This window comes from Haemaphysalis longicornis, unplaced genomic scaffold, assembly GCF_048455015.1.
Source record: "Haemaphysalis longicornis isolate Haplotype H1 unplaced genomic scaffold, Haemaphysalis longicornis Haplotype H1 scaffold_12, whole genome shotgun sequence".
In the NCBI taxonomy this organism is placed as follows: domain Eukaryota; kingdom Metazoa; phylum Arthropoda; class Arachnida; order Ixodida; family Ixodidae; genus Haemaphysalis; species Haemaphysalis longicornis.
In genome coordinates, this window is record NW_027526225.1 from 99,281,859 (window position 1) to 99,298,462 (window position 16,604).

The window sequence follows — 16,604 nt, forward strand, 5'->3', positions numbered from 1 at the left end:
GGAAGGGTGACACAACGAGGCAAAGTAATCAGTTACAAAGTAATCAGGATGGCTCAAGGAGAGAGAGAGAGAGAGCATTATAAGGTGCTGGCACTGGCAGCCACCTGCTCACCCTTGCTGACGCTGTCCCACCAGGGCAGAGAGAAGTGCAGGGAAGTGGGGTGCCGGCGGAAGCTCAGTCCCGCATAGAACTGGCCCATCGTGAAGCTCAGGTTCTCGGTCGAGTTCACGGCCACCATGGCACCCTGCGCCAGACAGACAGAGTCACTGCGGGTGAGGACAAGCCCACCCTCTCCTTCCGCAAGCAAGACCACCGACAGGAAAGAGAGGGCCAGTCTGCGAACACGCAACCTGGTCCTTTCCTCGACTGGCTGGAATCTGAAGGAAACCATTTACTGACGAGCTGCTTTTCATCTTGAAAGATAAGCTGAGGCAGTTTTGAAGTAGCGGGAGAAATAAGTGAGCTTGCATTAGTGAGCAACTGTTGACGAATTTTTTAACTACCTGGTGGCTGTTTGCCGGCTGCCACATTAGCACGCCTAGTTATTTAATTACAGCAGCCGGGGACGCGTGATTGCATTCCAATCCAAGATCATCTTTTTCAACTTTCAGATGTCAGTGAAGTTCCACGAGATGGCCCAACATCATCTTTAACGTGTACAGAGAGAGTGAGGGGGAAAGTACATGACACATAAGTAACCCACATAAACCCGCATAACACATCCATTCGGCAGAAAAGCTGGAGCTCGGCTACGTAGGCCAAGAAATGGGGAATCTAGTTTAGGTTGAATGCACTGCCTTGTGTCATTCACATTTCCCTGTACTCGAACACTCGTTTAGTGCAAGTTAATACAGTGGAACCTCGATAATACAGCCTTTGGTTGTAAGATGACCCGCTTCTTACGACACATCACCACAGTACCAGCAAACTCCCAATAGAAACAATGCATTAAAAACCCTGACAAAACCCCTGATTATACAATGCTTTGGTGCACACAGTCTGCTTCATACGATGCTTCACCGCCTCAACCCGACCTGTATTTCTTGACCTCCGTTTGACGCTGCCTCATGTGCAAAAGTAAACAGTCTGCGGTGGGCCCGACCACTTGCCAAACAGCAAACAGACTCAAGCAAGCAGGCGGGTATTGGTGGGCGGAAGCTTAACCTTGGACAGCCCCACATGGCAGCAGAGCAGCAACACGCCAACCGCAAGAAGTGAAAGTCCAGGTGGCTGGCAGACCGCCAACTTGAAGCTCCCATTGAGTCGACGAACGTGAAAACACACACACATCCCCACGGCGATTGTCGCTTCATTTCTTCCTTCCCCACATTTTCTTCCATCGCCGCCTCACACTATCATTCGTTTTGCTTGCAGCCTTGGCAGTTTCACCCTCTCGCCTTTCCCCCCCTCTTCATTTGCTCGGACGCGTCAATCTACCCGGCTTATCTTGCGCGCACGGTTGGCGGGCTAGCGCAGACACCGCAAGGGTGATGGGAGCACAAAATAGGAAGCCTTTTTAGGGGTTCGCAAATTACGCAAGAACACACTAAATATAGTAATTTAAATACGTTCTTAACCCAGCTGCAGCGCAAGACTGTCTACTAGGGCACCATTTACCCTTACCCCGATCACATGACGCTTTGGCGCGGTACCTTGCAAGTCGTATTATTGGGGTTCCACTGCAATAGGTCCCGATAAGAGATTAAACTGCAGCCCAATTTTGTAGCCATGAATACATAGAAAAGGCACGCTGCAATCTCAATAAAAGTACTACTGGAAAGCGTCATTTGAAATTTCCAGGAAACATTGCAAAAATGACCTCGAGAGACCACAGCCCGTTTTTTTTTTTGTTTTTTTCTCCCCCCTAGGCGGCACTTACCCTGAGTTCGGGAGACGGAACGCCCGGCACGTTGTACTTGACAAAGTTGAGCTCAGCAATGTCCTTCAGGAATGACGTCTCGTACATGATGGGCTTGCCGTCTGCAAGCAGGGGTGACACCTTTCGGTCAGGTGGCATTTCTCTGCCTGAAAGACCTGCTTCTGAACGTGAGCCAAGTCCTAGATACAACACACTTTGTCCCGTCCCGCCAGTGTCTCGTTTACCTAACTCAGTGTGGCGCTTCCAGAACCTTTTTGTCGGGGGTTTACACCAGCCATATACAGCGCATCCCCAAAGCTTAGCAGAAGAACACAGCTCTACAGGGTGTTATCATCATGTACAAAAATGTACGGAGAAGTTCTCCGTTAACAGCGCACATTTCTTTACGAAAGCATTTCCGTTGGACCCTGTCAACGATCGGATGATATATGTACAGCAATAATGGCAAGCGTGCCACTTTTTTTTAAAACACGATCACAGCTGTAACAGCCGTGGGCCCATAAGTTAAAGTCTAGAGCAATGTTTAACCCCGACCTTCAATGCAAGAAATCGACTCCAGAAGAACCACAGAGCATGTGTCACTCGGTGAGAGGACAACCACACGGCTGCGTCACAGTGACCATCCCGTTCGCTGAATGGTGGAGTGGCCGTTTTTACAGTTTGCCAGTTTGCCAAATCCTTAATTAAACTTTGGTGGCACCAGTGGCAAGGAACCATTTTGAATGCCCATTTGAAACACCAAAGTTTAATGGGCTGTAAAATGAGTTCCAAGCGGTGCATCAAAAAAACGGATTCTCTTGTTACACTCACCAGGCTTCATAGTATCGGAAAATATAAAGATGACAGTTTTACGACTGACACTGTTTTGTCCGTTGTTCCTCCAAAAGTGGCTAATTATCTCTAATCAACTTGGTAACTAATTGACGTACTCAAAAAATAATGCCATATTTCAAATTGGTGGGGAAAAAAGCAGCAAGGCTGACAAGTTTCCCACAGTTTACTTGAAAATTAAATGAAACTGTTTTTAAGAGCCATGTACCACCTTAACAGCTCCACACAAACGGAGGGCAACAGGGCCTGCATTCCCCATTGCGCTTGCCCACTCACCGTCAATGACTGCGTACGTGTTGATGACCACCCGGTGGCCACTGGTCTTGTGCCCGCTCGCAATCGTCTCCAAGACGGGGCGCGCATCCGCAATCGACGACAGCAGGCCCCGACTCACGTACACGATCAGTGCCTCGGCTGCGAGGCGAAGAGAGTACCAGGGGAAGCATCGTCAGAGGAACCGTCCTTGCGATAAACACCACGCCCCACTCGGAGAACACAGAAGTTAAGCACTGACCTTGTTTCGAAGTGTCCTTGGAAGGTCGGAGGCTCTTCTGGATCATCTCAAACGCCTTGCTGAACCCGACCTGGTGGTTGGTGGAATCTGTGGGCGCAGAGGGCACGGGTGAAATGACAAGCCATTTTTTTCAGACAGGAGCAAGAGCCACGGAAATCGGGCAGAGCGAAAGGAGAATAAAGCAGCCAAAGTGGTTCACTGCTTACTTTCCAGGGACGTTGAACTGCAAGTACAGTTGGAAACAAGCTATTACCTTTTTCGTTGCGACTACAGCTTATGCCCTCTAATTCTTCCAGCCGTCGCTTATTATGAGTACAGCATTCGTCAAAGAAAAGCTTGGGGGCAGGCTAAACTGCACTGGTGCATGCGGTTTGAATGGCTCGCCACACAATGAGTAGCCGATGTAAACACTGCATGGCTAGTGCTTGGCCAGGTGACTTCACTTGTGCACAAACCCCCCTAAACTGTAAATGTTGCAATTGTTTGCTTTAGCTGCCTGTTTTATTCATCGCCCTTTAGAAGCACGCTATTTTGAATGAAAGCACTGGACTGACTTGGGCTAGACAAAGACACACACAAACATCGTGTTCAGGGTTCACGCAAAAGCACTGGCAGTGAGGGTTTGCAGACTTTTGATGCTTGCCAAACTTTGCGCGATTATCTTGTTTGCACATTTCGCCATTTGCAAAACATTTTCTCTGAACGCGTCTTGACATCTTCCTTTTAGGAAATGTCAAATCCTTGTACACAGTGGATGGATAGTTATTTACGAAATACAGTTTGTGAGGGGGAAAAATTAAACTGACCAGTTGCATTCTGCAGAAGAATCACAAGGTTTTAAAAAGGTGTACACGAAGATTCTTTTCGTCACAACTTTTCTGACCAAACAAATTGCACGAGCGCTAGATTTAAGTTTCAAGCATTAATGGTGCATGCAATCGAGGGAATCTACCTTCCTCGTCCAAACATCATTACTATAAGGACCGTGGTTTTGAGCCGCAACCTGCCCTTACGTACTTTAGGCCAGCCTTTTGCTTTTCGACAATACCCCAACTGTGGCAACAACAACAGCCTCTTTTGTGAAGCCCAGCAATAAGGAGGCATCAGCAGATGCGCAAAGTCGAGCCGGGGGGAAAGCACTCACTGGGGGCCTTCTGGAGGGCGTCAATGAAGCGGCCAAAGTGGTACTTGGTCTCATAGGTGGCGTAGGCCATCTCCTTGGACAGGCACTTGTCGCTCTGCGGAAACCGGGGCTCTCCCGACAGGCCGATGAGGCCCACCTGGCAGGGGGGAGAGGAGAAGGGAAGCGGGCACGTCAGAACTTTTCTCCCTCAGAACGTCACAGAGCAGCACTGCCAAGGGGTTCAGTTCCACCCAAATATGGCCTTAATAAAACACACAAGTTTGGTTCATTCGAAAGATTGCCTCGTTGGAATCATACTGGCACCACTTTTAACGCACACTTCACTCAAATAAGCTACATAATTAGGAAAAAAGGGAACAACCATGCGACCCACTACCTCATTTCCCGCAACAAAACCTATGATGTCATACGAGCCAGCTCTGCGATTGGCGGAGGGCGGCACAAGCAGACGCAAATTAGGTAGAGCTTATAAGCTAGCCGAACGAGCGATTTGCGCTTAAATTTAGGGCACATTCTTTTTATTGCACTAAGAACGGTGAGGTAAACAGTGGAAGTTACGAAAATACACTTAAGCATAGAAGTACCGATGCCCAGTGCTGGTGGTACTGGGCGCACTACGCTTGTTTTAGCTGCACAGCACTGCGCCTCTTTGGAGTTGCCTTACACGACACTGGCCGATTGGCATAAGCGACGTTGTCTTACGCGACCCTCTTTGTCGAGCAGACCCCAGGTTTCACGAAGTGATTACTTTCTACAGTAACAAAACCAAGCAAGGTGCAAATACAGTAAAAAAATAAAGCAACAAGGACAACGGTTCACAGCTGAGTATGGCAGCACCACCTGGGAGGACCGACGCTAAGCAATGCTGCAGAGCCTCATGACACACTGAAAGTTAATTCCAATATCCGCCCTTGTGACTTCATGGCAGACGTCATGAAAACACACGATTTGGCAGGAGAATCAAAATTTTAAATTAAATTGATGATCTTCTCAGTGAATACTGCATTGTTTGCTGCCGGACAAGTGCTGGGGGGGGGGGGGGCACTATAAAACACAAAATTTTTTGAATAAAACAAACTTGTATTTTGTCTGCATGGCCCCTTTAATGAGGCAGGTTTTTACATGAGTAGCGAGTGTGGTAACGACCGAACGGAGCACGAATGACCATCATAACCAGCTGCAGTTTCAGGCCTTTTGTATGATCTACATAGTTTCGCATCAGGCTGTTCAAAGTGTTGCAAAAAATATGCTGGCGATTGCAATGCACAAGCGGCACCTTTGCCATACCAGCTTTTTATGCTTCCCCAAGCGTCCGCTCACAAATCATCGTTCCCTTCCGTTTTCAGGGAAAGCTCAACAAATGTCAGCTAACACTGCCTCATTGTTGTTCTCCCTCAAAAAGAACACTTCTGAACAGCCACACAAACAAAGCAATCTGGAAATTCTGAAGGTTCTTGAGAGAGAAGAAAAAGAAAAAGAGAGGGAGTCAATGAATGGGCTAATGCATTTCGATTGTGTGCTAACTCTAACCCTCAAAAGAGCAAGCACCATGTACACTGCCACGAGAGAAATTAAGACACAGAGAGTAATTTAAATGCAGATGCGAATTTCAAGAACTGAAGCACAGAGTTTCACTATCACGCTATAAGGCCAGCCACTGCCACATGCCGGCATTTCATAGCGCCCCAATCCACTCAGAGCAGAGAGGAAAAAGCCTCTTAAAACGTGACCTGCATTCCATCAAACCTTTATTATGTGGCAAATGTGGCACTGAACTTATCTGCAGGCTCCTGGTGTAAAATCGGCACACCACTGACACACAACACCGCCACTTACTTTAGCTACACCCAAATTAAAAGCGACAAGCTTGCCAGAAAGAAACGGTGCCAGCACCACCAATTATACTAAGGATATCCCAGGGCCAATAAATGAGCCTCTCAGCCGGCACTCACCCTGTCGTGGTGTGACAGCGTCGACAGGACATACTTGGCGACTGCCTTGGCTGTGACGAGCTGCTTGGAGCTGAGCGAGTTGCCGTGGTCAATCACAATGACCACGTGCTTCGTGTAGGGCTGCACCGTCGCCAGGTAGATGTCCCTGGCACAACAACAACGCGCAGGATTAGGACAAATACGCTCCCGCTGACCACTGCAAGCATTCGCCGAAATGAACTTGCCTGAAGCACTTTACAATCAATCACCACTTCAAAGCTTTAAAGAAGATGGGCAATCCACACACCAGGCTGATGAAACAAGCCACCAAATCATTAGCCCTCGATTGTAAGTGCCCCAGAAAACATACAACAAGGCCATACAGGTTATTCAGAGCAACAATGCTCCGCAACAAAGCAAACTGCATAGTGGAAAAGGTTGCGGGCCTTCCCTACACCCACAAACGATCCCCCAAAAGTGGACGCAGACATGGCAGGTGCTCGGATTAACACGTGACCATGCGAGGGAAAGTTTTCGGGGAAGCATTTGAGAGGCAGAGGAGCAACAGAGGGACGTGAAGTGCAAGTGCGGAAAAAGGGGAAGCACAAGGTGTGACCTTTTCCAATGTGCCTGCATCTCTTTTGGGGTTCTTTCGGGTGTGACAAGGGTGTTTTAATACCCCTCTGCACAGCGGGAGGCAAAGACATCCTTACAGAGAAGGAGCATACAACGGCACACACAGCTGGTACTTGGGAAATGTGGGAAACGCCCAGTAATGCAACTGACCTGTGGCGGAGGTCGTCGACGTGCCTGCACGACCACTTCCTCACGGTGCTGTAGGCCGGGTACTCCGTGTGGATGCCCGCCGCAGATACAAAGTACTGCCACTTGATGGACGGCTGGGACTCCAGGTTCTTGCGGAACACTGCAGTCCGGAGGGGGCAGAAGGGCTTCAAACACAGCGCTTGCCCACCATCGGTAACGTTTCCTCATGGACGGAGCCTCAGCAGGCTTAAAATGCAGCATTACAAAGGAGGAAGGTGCCCTCCAGCGTGGCTGAACCTTCAACCTGTGTTTGTTCTACTTTTAATCAAAGCTTCGCCTCTGAAGGTTCAGTTAAGACTCGACGACCACAAGGGGATGTGCTGATAAAGATAACCAGATTACAGTGCTTTGCACCCACCAGAAAATGCTACGTGCCCAAGAATGCAGCATCTATGCTTGCTGCAGTGGGGAAAAAAAAGTGGCGTATCTCACCGTCGGTGAGGTTCGGTCCTGGGCTGAAAACTCCCTTGGGTAGGGAGAGGGGCGCCGTGTCACAAGTTGTGGAGTTGGTGATCTCAGTGCCAAAGTGGTTGTCCATCCTGAAAAGACAAGGAAAGTTAAACATCACACTCCGCGAGGGCGCTTGGGCTGCAAAAGCAAGGCAAGGCAATGCAGCACATATGAGAGCGCATAGCCGATTACCGAGTCTTCCGATCTGAGTGAGCAATAAAAAAATGAATGAACACGCACAGGGAAGAAGGGGGTTATAACAACATGTGGTATTATGCAAATGAATCACACTGAACAATGCTTCTGTCTTTTAGCCGTGTAGGACGGTACGCACCAGCTCTCTGGTGTTGCGAGCCTTGCCAGTCTGTGGGTATAAATATGACAACTTGAGCACAATACCACCTCTGACAAGGGCTTTGTATTCTAGCTCAAAACAAAACAAAAAAAGCAGTATATCTGCACTGCCTGGAGGATTGCTCTTGCACAAGGAACAGACCCCCCCCCATGTGACTAGCTGCCCCAAGCTCGTTCCCACTGCTGAGGCAGAAAGCACACATCCCAGCAAGGCCCTGGCATGAAGCACGCAGTGGTGAACAATGCAGGCTTTGCGGGACCCTCCCTCGACGGCTGCTGCCTTTGTCTAGCATTGGAAAAGATGAGCACAATGAATTCCTGAACACGTCACGGCCTTCCTCGCGTGTGCAGTCAGCCACAGACAGTATGCAAACAACTACATGCCAAAACGAACAAACGAATTTCAAGTGACAGGCAGCCTCCGAAGACAAGATTACGGTGCACTCTTGATTGATTTGATTTGGTTGTAGGGTTTAGCATGCCGACACAACGCAGGCGATGAGGCACACCGTAGTGGACAGCTACGGATTAATTTTGACCATTTGGGTTTCTTTAATGTGTGCCGACATCTCACCCACTCGGGTGTTTTGCTTTTCCTTTCCATCAGAAAAGTGGCCGCTATGGCCGGGAATCGAACCCGCGTCCTCAAGGTGCACTCTTGGCAAATCTGCATTGTCTAATTACTGCAGTTTTTTTTTTTGGTCCTAGCTGCTATGTGAGAATATACCAGTAAATGCACTCAGGTTCAGTGACCGTGTTGCATGCTACTTTTGCCCCGGCCCCCTCGCCACACATTACTTCAAGCACAACTCGTCAAACAGGCTCTGACAAAGCGTATTCAGCCGCGGACAGGCATGCCACGCTCACGAGCACTCACATCAACATGCCGGGGTCCATCAGGCAGCACGGGTTCACTGCAGGCAGCGCAAACCGCTGTCGGAACCTGTAGAGCTCTTCCACGACGTCCGAGCTCCGGTTGAGCAGAGCTACATAGGAGGTCAGCTTCTTGTGCAGCTTGTCGGACATCTGCAATGACAGAGGGGGGGGGGGCAGCACAGGGGTTAGAACACACTCCCCGCTAGGCACACATCAGTTGTATTGCATAAAAGTCTCCCCACACGATGCAGTTAAACCGGGGGCTACCATCACCTCATTTCCACACATCCCTATGGATGCTGCGCAATATGTTTATAAAATATAAAATATATAAAAAGCTAAGTCTTGGAATAAAAGTCCCGAATTTCGCGTCTGCCTAAAATGGTGCACGTGTTCACGTAAGTGTGGATGTCGTCGTCGTCATCATCATCAGCCTATCTACGCCTACTGCAGGGCAAAGGCCTCTCTTATTGATCTTTAATTGTCACGGTCCTGTGCTAACTGGGACCAATTTATCCCCGCAAACTTCTTTATCTCATCTGCCCCTGCCACGCTTGCCTTCTCTGGGGATCCCCTCTGTTACCCTTAATGACCACCGGTTATCTTGTCTTGGCATTACATGTCCTGCCCACGTCCATTTCTTTTTCTTAATTTCTACTAATGTGTCCTTAACACGTGTTAGTTCCCTGACCCATTCCGCTCCCTTCTTGTCCCTTAACGTTACATCCATCACCTTCCATTCTATTGCTCGCTGAGTCGTCCTCAATTTTGAACCCTCTTGGTGAGCCTCCAAGTTTCTGCCCCATAGGTGAGTACCGGTAAGATGCAGCTGTCATACACTTTCTTCTTCAGGGACAATGGTAGGCTGCCATTCATTATCTGAGAATGCCTACTAAATGCACTCCACCCCATTCTTATCCTTCTAGAAGCGTGGATGTCATAATTCAGTTTTATTCGCTCTGGGTTACTCCTTGCCTCGTGTAGCACTCCTGCTGCCTAAGCCAGAAAACATTCTACCCTGGTCTTGAAAAACAATTGAGTCAAATGCTGACCGCATGCTATGGCCACTGGCATAAACTTTGTTTCCAAAGACGGGGTAAACACAGTTCCTGCAAAGTGGCATTCATACATCCATTTGCTGAATCAATCACGTTCATTCGTAGGAATGACTGACATTTGTGTGCAAATACTACAGTGTGAAGGTTACGGCACTCATAATGCTAGACCTAAACTGTTGATAATGCTTCCCTTTCATTTGTCAACCAGCCTCACAACCATCACATCACAACCACATCAAACCACAACCACATCACATGTTCCACAACCACATAAAACCAAGCCACTACTGCACACTGAGCAAATTTGCTGATAAAGGAGACAGCATGCCTATCCCCCATCCACCACAGAATACTCCTGTCATGTCCCAGGCTGCTGGGGAGCGGTTAAAGGGACCCTGCAACACTCTTTGAGCAGTGCAAGTAAACCTGCGCGACGTTTAGAAGAGTGCGCGTGGAGTTTGAGTGACGAACTTATCACTCCCCTTTCAGCCAGATAACATGACAACAAACGTTTATTGCTTCAAAAACGCCCTACCAGCCTGAGCACGCGCTTATGAGCAGGCAGCCGTGCCTGCTTTTTTGTGGCACCAGACTGGAAATTGACCCCTCCACGTTTCGGAGAAAAGGGGAGAACTACCCGGCCTGTCATATATCAAAGGACGCTGGAGAAGATGCTGCGAGCCGCCCCCCTCTCCGGGAGACAGCGCGCAGCTTCCGTCGCGTTGTCCGCAGTCGAGTTGAGAGGGAACAATTATGCGCGATTTCTCATCGCGCGTAGTTTCGGTGATAGTGAACGGATTTTCACAATTCTTGCGGGAGGAGATTGCTGGGACAATAGACTTTAGCTTAAAATACATTCCGAGTAGTCGATGGTAAGTGTTGCAGGGTCCCTTTAATTTTAAAGCATGCACCGCAGTCGCTTTGAAGAAAATCAAAATTTACAGAATGGAACCCACCAAAGTCACACACCCAAGACTGTAGTCTCGTCAGCCTTCCACTCTGCTTAATGCAACCCAAAACGAAAGGGTGGTGATGCTACAAAAGGTCACAAACTAGCGCTCCTATGGGCAGCAGCAACAGCCTAGCCAAGCCAATCTCATCTCATCTTAAAGTGCGCTGCTCTGGCCTAGATGTGCATCTCTGGCCATGCCACTTGTGTGCAAGCAACGTCTTCTCAAATTCCAAGACCTACAAAGTGGAATCACAGGTCAAGTTTTCCGAGATATGTGTCCCCCCAAGCTGCGGCAAAGGTGCAGCAGTGCTTGAGACAAAAACAAGCTGTTCCAGACGTCAGGGGTGTCGTGTAGTGCCTTTGTTCTCCCGGAAAGCTCTTGTTGTCTCAACCTGGTCACAAGGAGTCTCCACCACTCCGGACGTAGTAGGAGTGCTCATCATTCCTCGATTCTTTATCTCCGCCAGCGCCTATTGTCACTTCGAGTGCCAGAAAACAAGCAAAACAAGAGCAGGCCTCAAGTATTCGAGGCACAAAAGTGCTTGATAAGAGGAGCAAAGGAGAAGCTCTTTGCAGCACCTTAAGACAATGCCAAGAGCGCACGAACACGGACTGCCTCCAGAAAGGCCCTCTGTGCTAAGATAGGGAGGAGGACAAAAAGACAGGGGGGAGGCAAGACCGTCTTGCAAGAGGGTCTCAAACAGAAGCCACTCTTCCGACGACATAAGACAATGCAGCAAGCACTTGGAGATTACAAAGCGAGCACAATAGCATGCAAAGATAGCACGAAAAGAAAAAAAGAAAAGAAAAGGCTGGAAAAAGCACGGGCGCGCAATATTTTGCAGCTCAGCTACTCCTCAAAGATGGTGCGGCAACCCGGTGAACTTATTGGAGCGCAGAAGCCATGTCTCAGCGTTGAAAAGACGACTAAACAAAGCAAGGTTGTAGTAGTCTGGAAGAGAATGCTTCTGTGGGACAGTGCACTGCACTAAATGGGTAATGAGCCCTGCCCACTCATTTCTGGTCTTGGGGGGAAAGTGGAACAAAAACTTTGCACTCAAGTAAAAACCTACACATGCACTCTGAATTGCTTAAAATAAAAATTTCAGTTTCATGGCCCTTGAGCAACGACGCCACAGATGAAGCCATTCTGCTACATTCATGTTTGGAACGGAACAAAATGAAGTTGTGACGCCAGGGATCAAAGACGGGTTTGGAGCGGAACATTGTCAAGGTGCAATCCACCGAAATTCGAAAAATTCGAAAAATTCCAACAGATTATCACCACAGCTATGGTTTAGACTTTAACCTACCTCTCCAAAAATAATGACATAAATATTGCAATAAATGGAGTGTTAAGAAATGTGGTCCTCTGCTCCGTGCGTTCGAGGTAGTGGGATTCCAATAAGGCACGGTCCATTGCTATATCTTTGCCACCAGAAACATTTTCTGGGGCCCAAAATCTGCAACCATACAAGAAAGCTTGTGAATTTAATGCCAAGTCTTCCTGCTAGTTTGGCATTGTTGAAAAGGAGGAATAAGTGTTTTTGTCTCAACTTCTGGCCATTAGTCTGCATTTGCTTGATGCATTTTGGTGCACCTCCCTTCCGTCGGGTAGCCGTGCATCTCATCTAGAAATAGATGGGCAGTGATGGAAACATGGATTTCGGTAAGCGTCTTCTTTCAAGAACTTTCTTTCCCTCACGATTTCAACAAGCAGCCAATAGGAAAACAATCTCTTCTTCTAGTTACGGGTGTTCTGCAAAGATTTTACTGCCTTGTCGCATATTTAGGAACATTTTCACTTCACTTTCCCGTTATGCCTCTTGTTGAAGAGAAGCCAACCTTTGCTTTCAGAAAAGAGGTGAGAATGAGCCACTTAACGGTAGGAAATTTCAAAGGCTCAACTAGGCCTTTTTCTCTGTGGATGCGGAAACATAACGTGGGCCTGCTGTACCCTTACGATCAAGTACCGCCTGTCTGTCGTCCAAACTGCCACCATGTTCGCAATTTCTAACCCTCCGGCCTCCAGTCAGTCATCATGACCGATTGCACCTCGAGCAAGGCTCCACAATGCCGCTCCTCACAGTCACCAAGCTTAGAAAAGGTTGCGGGTCTCCTTCTCCACATTTTGACATGAACACTTCGTCAAGTAAATGGCGATGAAAAACTATCGATAGCACTGGAAAACAAGCGATAGTTTGATAATCGTTGAACATCAATAAGGGTGTCAATAGTTATCCAACAGTTGACTAGCTGTCTTCGAATGTAGGCGTTGCCTGCTTTGGTGCTCATGTACCGCCACCCAGACTTGCAGTTTGGTGCATCTCTGTGTAGTCCACTGCACCCTACTTGTCCCTCCAATTTAGGGGGTGGAAAGTATGTCTAGGGTTTAAGGACCAGATTGGGCGGACGAAAGCAAGGGTTCGGGGAACACAATGCCAAATGTATCACAAAAAGTTTTTACTGGTGCTATTTACATTGGTGAAAAAAACTTCACAGCAAAAAAGTAATTCTTTCTCCCTCCGTGTTCGACTGAACGAAACCTCAGTCATTTTCATCTCAAGTCAAGCGATGCTCTGGACACTCGCATTCGTTTACTGCTGTTGTTTGCATCAGAGAGCAGTTCGCTTGTTACGGCCAAAAGGAAGTTCTTTTTGCTGTGATTGGACCTCGCACATTGGAACTACACAATAACCTTGTAATCTAAAATTGCTTGAACTGATTTCGACAACTTATCATAAAACTGACAAGTATACATTTATATCCATGTTTTTTTTTACATATTTTACTATCTAAATGCTCGCTCTCTCAGCTGATTTTATATATTCCAGCTGTGCAATAGTATTCAGATTGTCCCAAAAAATCATGCAGATGTTACTGATTTCAAAGGTGTTTAACTTTGAGATGAGACTATTATTTGTCGCCTTTCAAAATAAGCAGTCGCAGCTTTGATTGATTGATTGTAGCGTTTAACGTGCCGACACTTCGCAGGCGAAGAGGCACGCCGTAGTGAAAGGCTCCAGATTAATTTTGGCTACCTGGGTATATTTAACGTGCGCTGAAACCTCGTACACATGGACGTTTTTGCTTTTCGCCTCCATCGGAAAAGCGGCCGCCGCGGCCGGGAATCGAACCCGCGTCCTCGTGCTCAGCAGCATAACACCACAGCCACTGAGCCACCGCGGCGGGTCAGTTGTAGCGTCAGCATAACTTACTTTCAGTGCTTCCATGCTGGTGAATAATAGCTGACAACCGCAAGTCTGCAAGTCGCTTGCTGACAAGAATTAAGTTTCAGGTTGTCACGGTGTTGCATGACGCCGTTAGGTTCACGAGGCAGAAGAGTAATTCATGTTCGCAAACTTTGCTTCAACACGATCCGTTCAATTTATGTGGCTTAACGCACCAAAGCTAAACCAGGGTTATAAGGTGTACTGTAGTGGAGGGCTCCGTATTAATTTCGATACCGTCGTGATTTTTGTTGCGCGTCAAAATCTCGACGCACAGGCGTTTTCGCTTTTTTGCCACCGCCAGAAAAGCAGCCTCCATGGCCGAGACTGAACCCACAACCTTTGGCTTAGCAGGCGTTTGTTCAGACAGATGGTTCAGTTTTGCATTTCGCGCACCCCACAGCTTTTTTAAGATAAGGTCAAATGCCATTTGTTATACTGATAGTATCAATAGTACCATACTGATAAGCACATGAGTAAGCTATCAATAGCCCACTCATGGTCAACTACCAATAGCGCACCGATGACACTTTTCCAATAGCTTGGTTTCGACTAGACTACTGATAGTTTTGCCTCAATACAAGTCAAGTCGCATGCACCCTTTATTACTCCTCCTTCCTGGTGAAGCACGACAGGGAGTCCGACTAACATAATGTGGACTTTAGCTGTTATAATTGGTCGTCAAATTGTCAACGCCCGAACTCTTCATTTCTTTTTAAGAGCCACCCAAATGAGGGTGCTCGGAATAATTTCATTTAGTGCCGCATACCTGTCTGTTCGGGCATACGCGCAGGACGGTACACCGCCCTGACGCCTTTCACCTGCGGCCAACCGCATCGGCAACGCGTCCGGCATTCTGCGTGTCCTATGGCGCAAAGGCAGCGTCCGAGGGGGCAGCGGCGCATTCCTGCGGCCACCGATCCCTCGGCGTGCCTCTCTTTGTACGGTGGTCGGAGCAGATGTCCGGTCTTGTCTGCGACATGCGCACCGACAGGGTGACGCGGCCTATGAAGGCCTCGGTGTGAAAGCATCGGAGTGGAGGGAGGGGGAGCAGAGCAGCTCGTGCATGCACGCCTCGGTGGCCGCAGAAAGGCAAGAATGAAATTCTGCAGGGGCCTTAGCCGAAACCGGCTTCCTCCCCCCCGCGTCACGACGGGAATGTTACCACCCCCCCAGCTTCCTCTCGCCAATTTTCGTGCCTTGCCGCGCAGCGGTGGTCAGAAAATACGGCGCAACGATGGCAGCCTCCTCGTCGGACGCGACGAAAAAAGGCGCGATGATGATCGTGCACGGCGAAAGAGGCTCAAGAAGCCCGGCGCGGCGCCCCGCCGGGAACCGACAGGGCATTTGCCGCAAGAAGAGGGAAGGGAGGGAGGGAGGGAGGGAGGGGGGGGGGGGGGGGCGAGACAGGCTACAACGATCCGGTGTGAGCCGTAACGAATTACACCGCCAGGGGTCAGCAGAGGCGCCAAGTCTGGGACGGACCACAGGCAAGATGCGAGCGAGCGAAGCGCCACCTCCCGGCAGCGGCGCGCCAAAGAAGTACACATACGCATATCCAATCCAGCAGGAGAAAGCAAAGGAAGAACCAGCGTCTGCGCGAAAAGAGCGGAGAGAGAGACAGCGGGAGGGTTACGCATAAGAAGTGCACTAAGAAAAACCTCCGCACGAGCAAGTGCCAGCGCCCCCCCCCCGCTTCCCTTTCCGTCCATCCGAAATTCGTGCGCTAATGCTAATGGTTCCGGAGCTGGCCCATTCTTTTCGTGCCTCGCGAGCAGCGCGCGGCAGAGTCGTGATGTCTTTTGTGGCGCGCGGGGTTCGTGTTTCGATTCCATTAGCGCCACACACGGGGAAGCTCGGATAGCCTCGCCGGATGGCCCGAGTGACTGTGCCGCCAATGAAAGCCGAGGAGCGCGCAGCATCTCCGCCCGCAAGTCCGACAACTTTCGCACAGACGCAATGCGACAGACTGTGCCTGGTCGGAAATGCCATTAGCATTCATCCCCATTCGCAGCGTCTGTGCGTCCGGAACACAACGAACGACACAACAGTGCGACGATGTCACGTTTTCCGGAACGCGATAATCAAATTCCCACCCCGAAAAAAAGTGAGGGGGTCGCAAGTTTCACGCGTCGATTCTACGGTCGGCACAGCAACGCACAAGCTCAATTTACAGCCCAATAGTTTATTCGCAGACTGTGCAAACGACTGCGGAAACAATGACGCGATCGCAATGAGACTGCCTCTGCCAGGGCCATTCGCCTTCCTGCGTGGTATTCAAAGTGCTGAAACATTCATTCTGTTCAGCTCTCTAGAATATTGTCGCTGTCGGAATTCCCAGGGTTATCAAACTTTCTTTCCCGCAGAATTAAAGTCTGCAACGGCACGCACACAACGCCCTTTGCGGGCCGACGCAAAAGGAATTCCTGGAGGGTTTATGCGCCCAGCCGCCGACTGGAAAGGCGATCCGGCGCCGACAAAAGCTCCGCTGCCGGACGACGGGACACGTGAAACGGACGAGCGCCGACGACATCCGGAAAGAGAGACAGTTAAAAAACC

At 49.2% G+C, this 16,604-nt stretch overlaps 1 protein-coding gene across 1 annotated transcript in view; it reads right to left on the reverse strand.

The window, feature by feature from the left end:
- The window catches only part of LOC144163075 (VWFA and cache domain-containing protein 1), a 58,722-nt gene that overhangs the window by 19,213 nt on the left and 22,905 nt on the right, over positions 1–16,604 (reverse strand). Inside the window, exons 3-11 of the mRNA XM_077693873.1 lie at positions 8,807–8,955; positions 7,558–7,664; positions 7,087–7,225; positions 6,322–6,466; positions 4,370–4,505; positions 3,226–3,312; positions 2,988–3,125; positions 1,881–1,981; positions 113–245 (exon numbers count right to left, since the gene is read on the reverse strand). Coding sequence (XP_077549999.1) covers positions 113–245; positions 1,881–1,981; positions 2,988–3,125; positions 3,226–3,312; positions 4,370–4,505; positions 6,322–6,466; positions 7,087–7,225; positions 7,558–7,664; positions 8,807–8,955 — 1,135 coding nt within the window. The remainder of the gene's footprint in view (positions 1–112; positions 246–1,880; positions 1,982–2,987; positions 3,126–3,225; positions 3,313–4,369; positions 4,506–6,321; positions 6,467–7,086; positions 7,226–7,557; positions 7,665–8,806; positions 8,956–16,604) is intronic.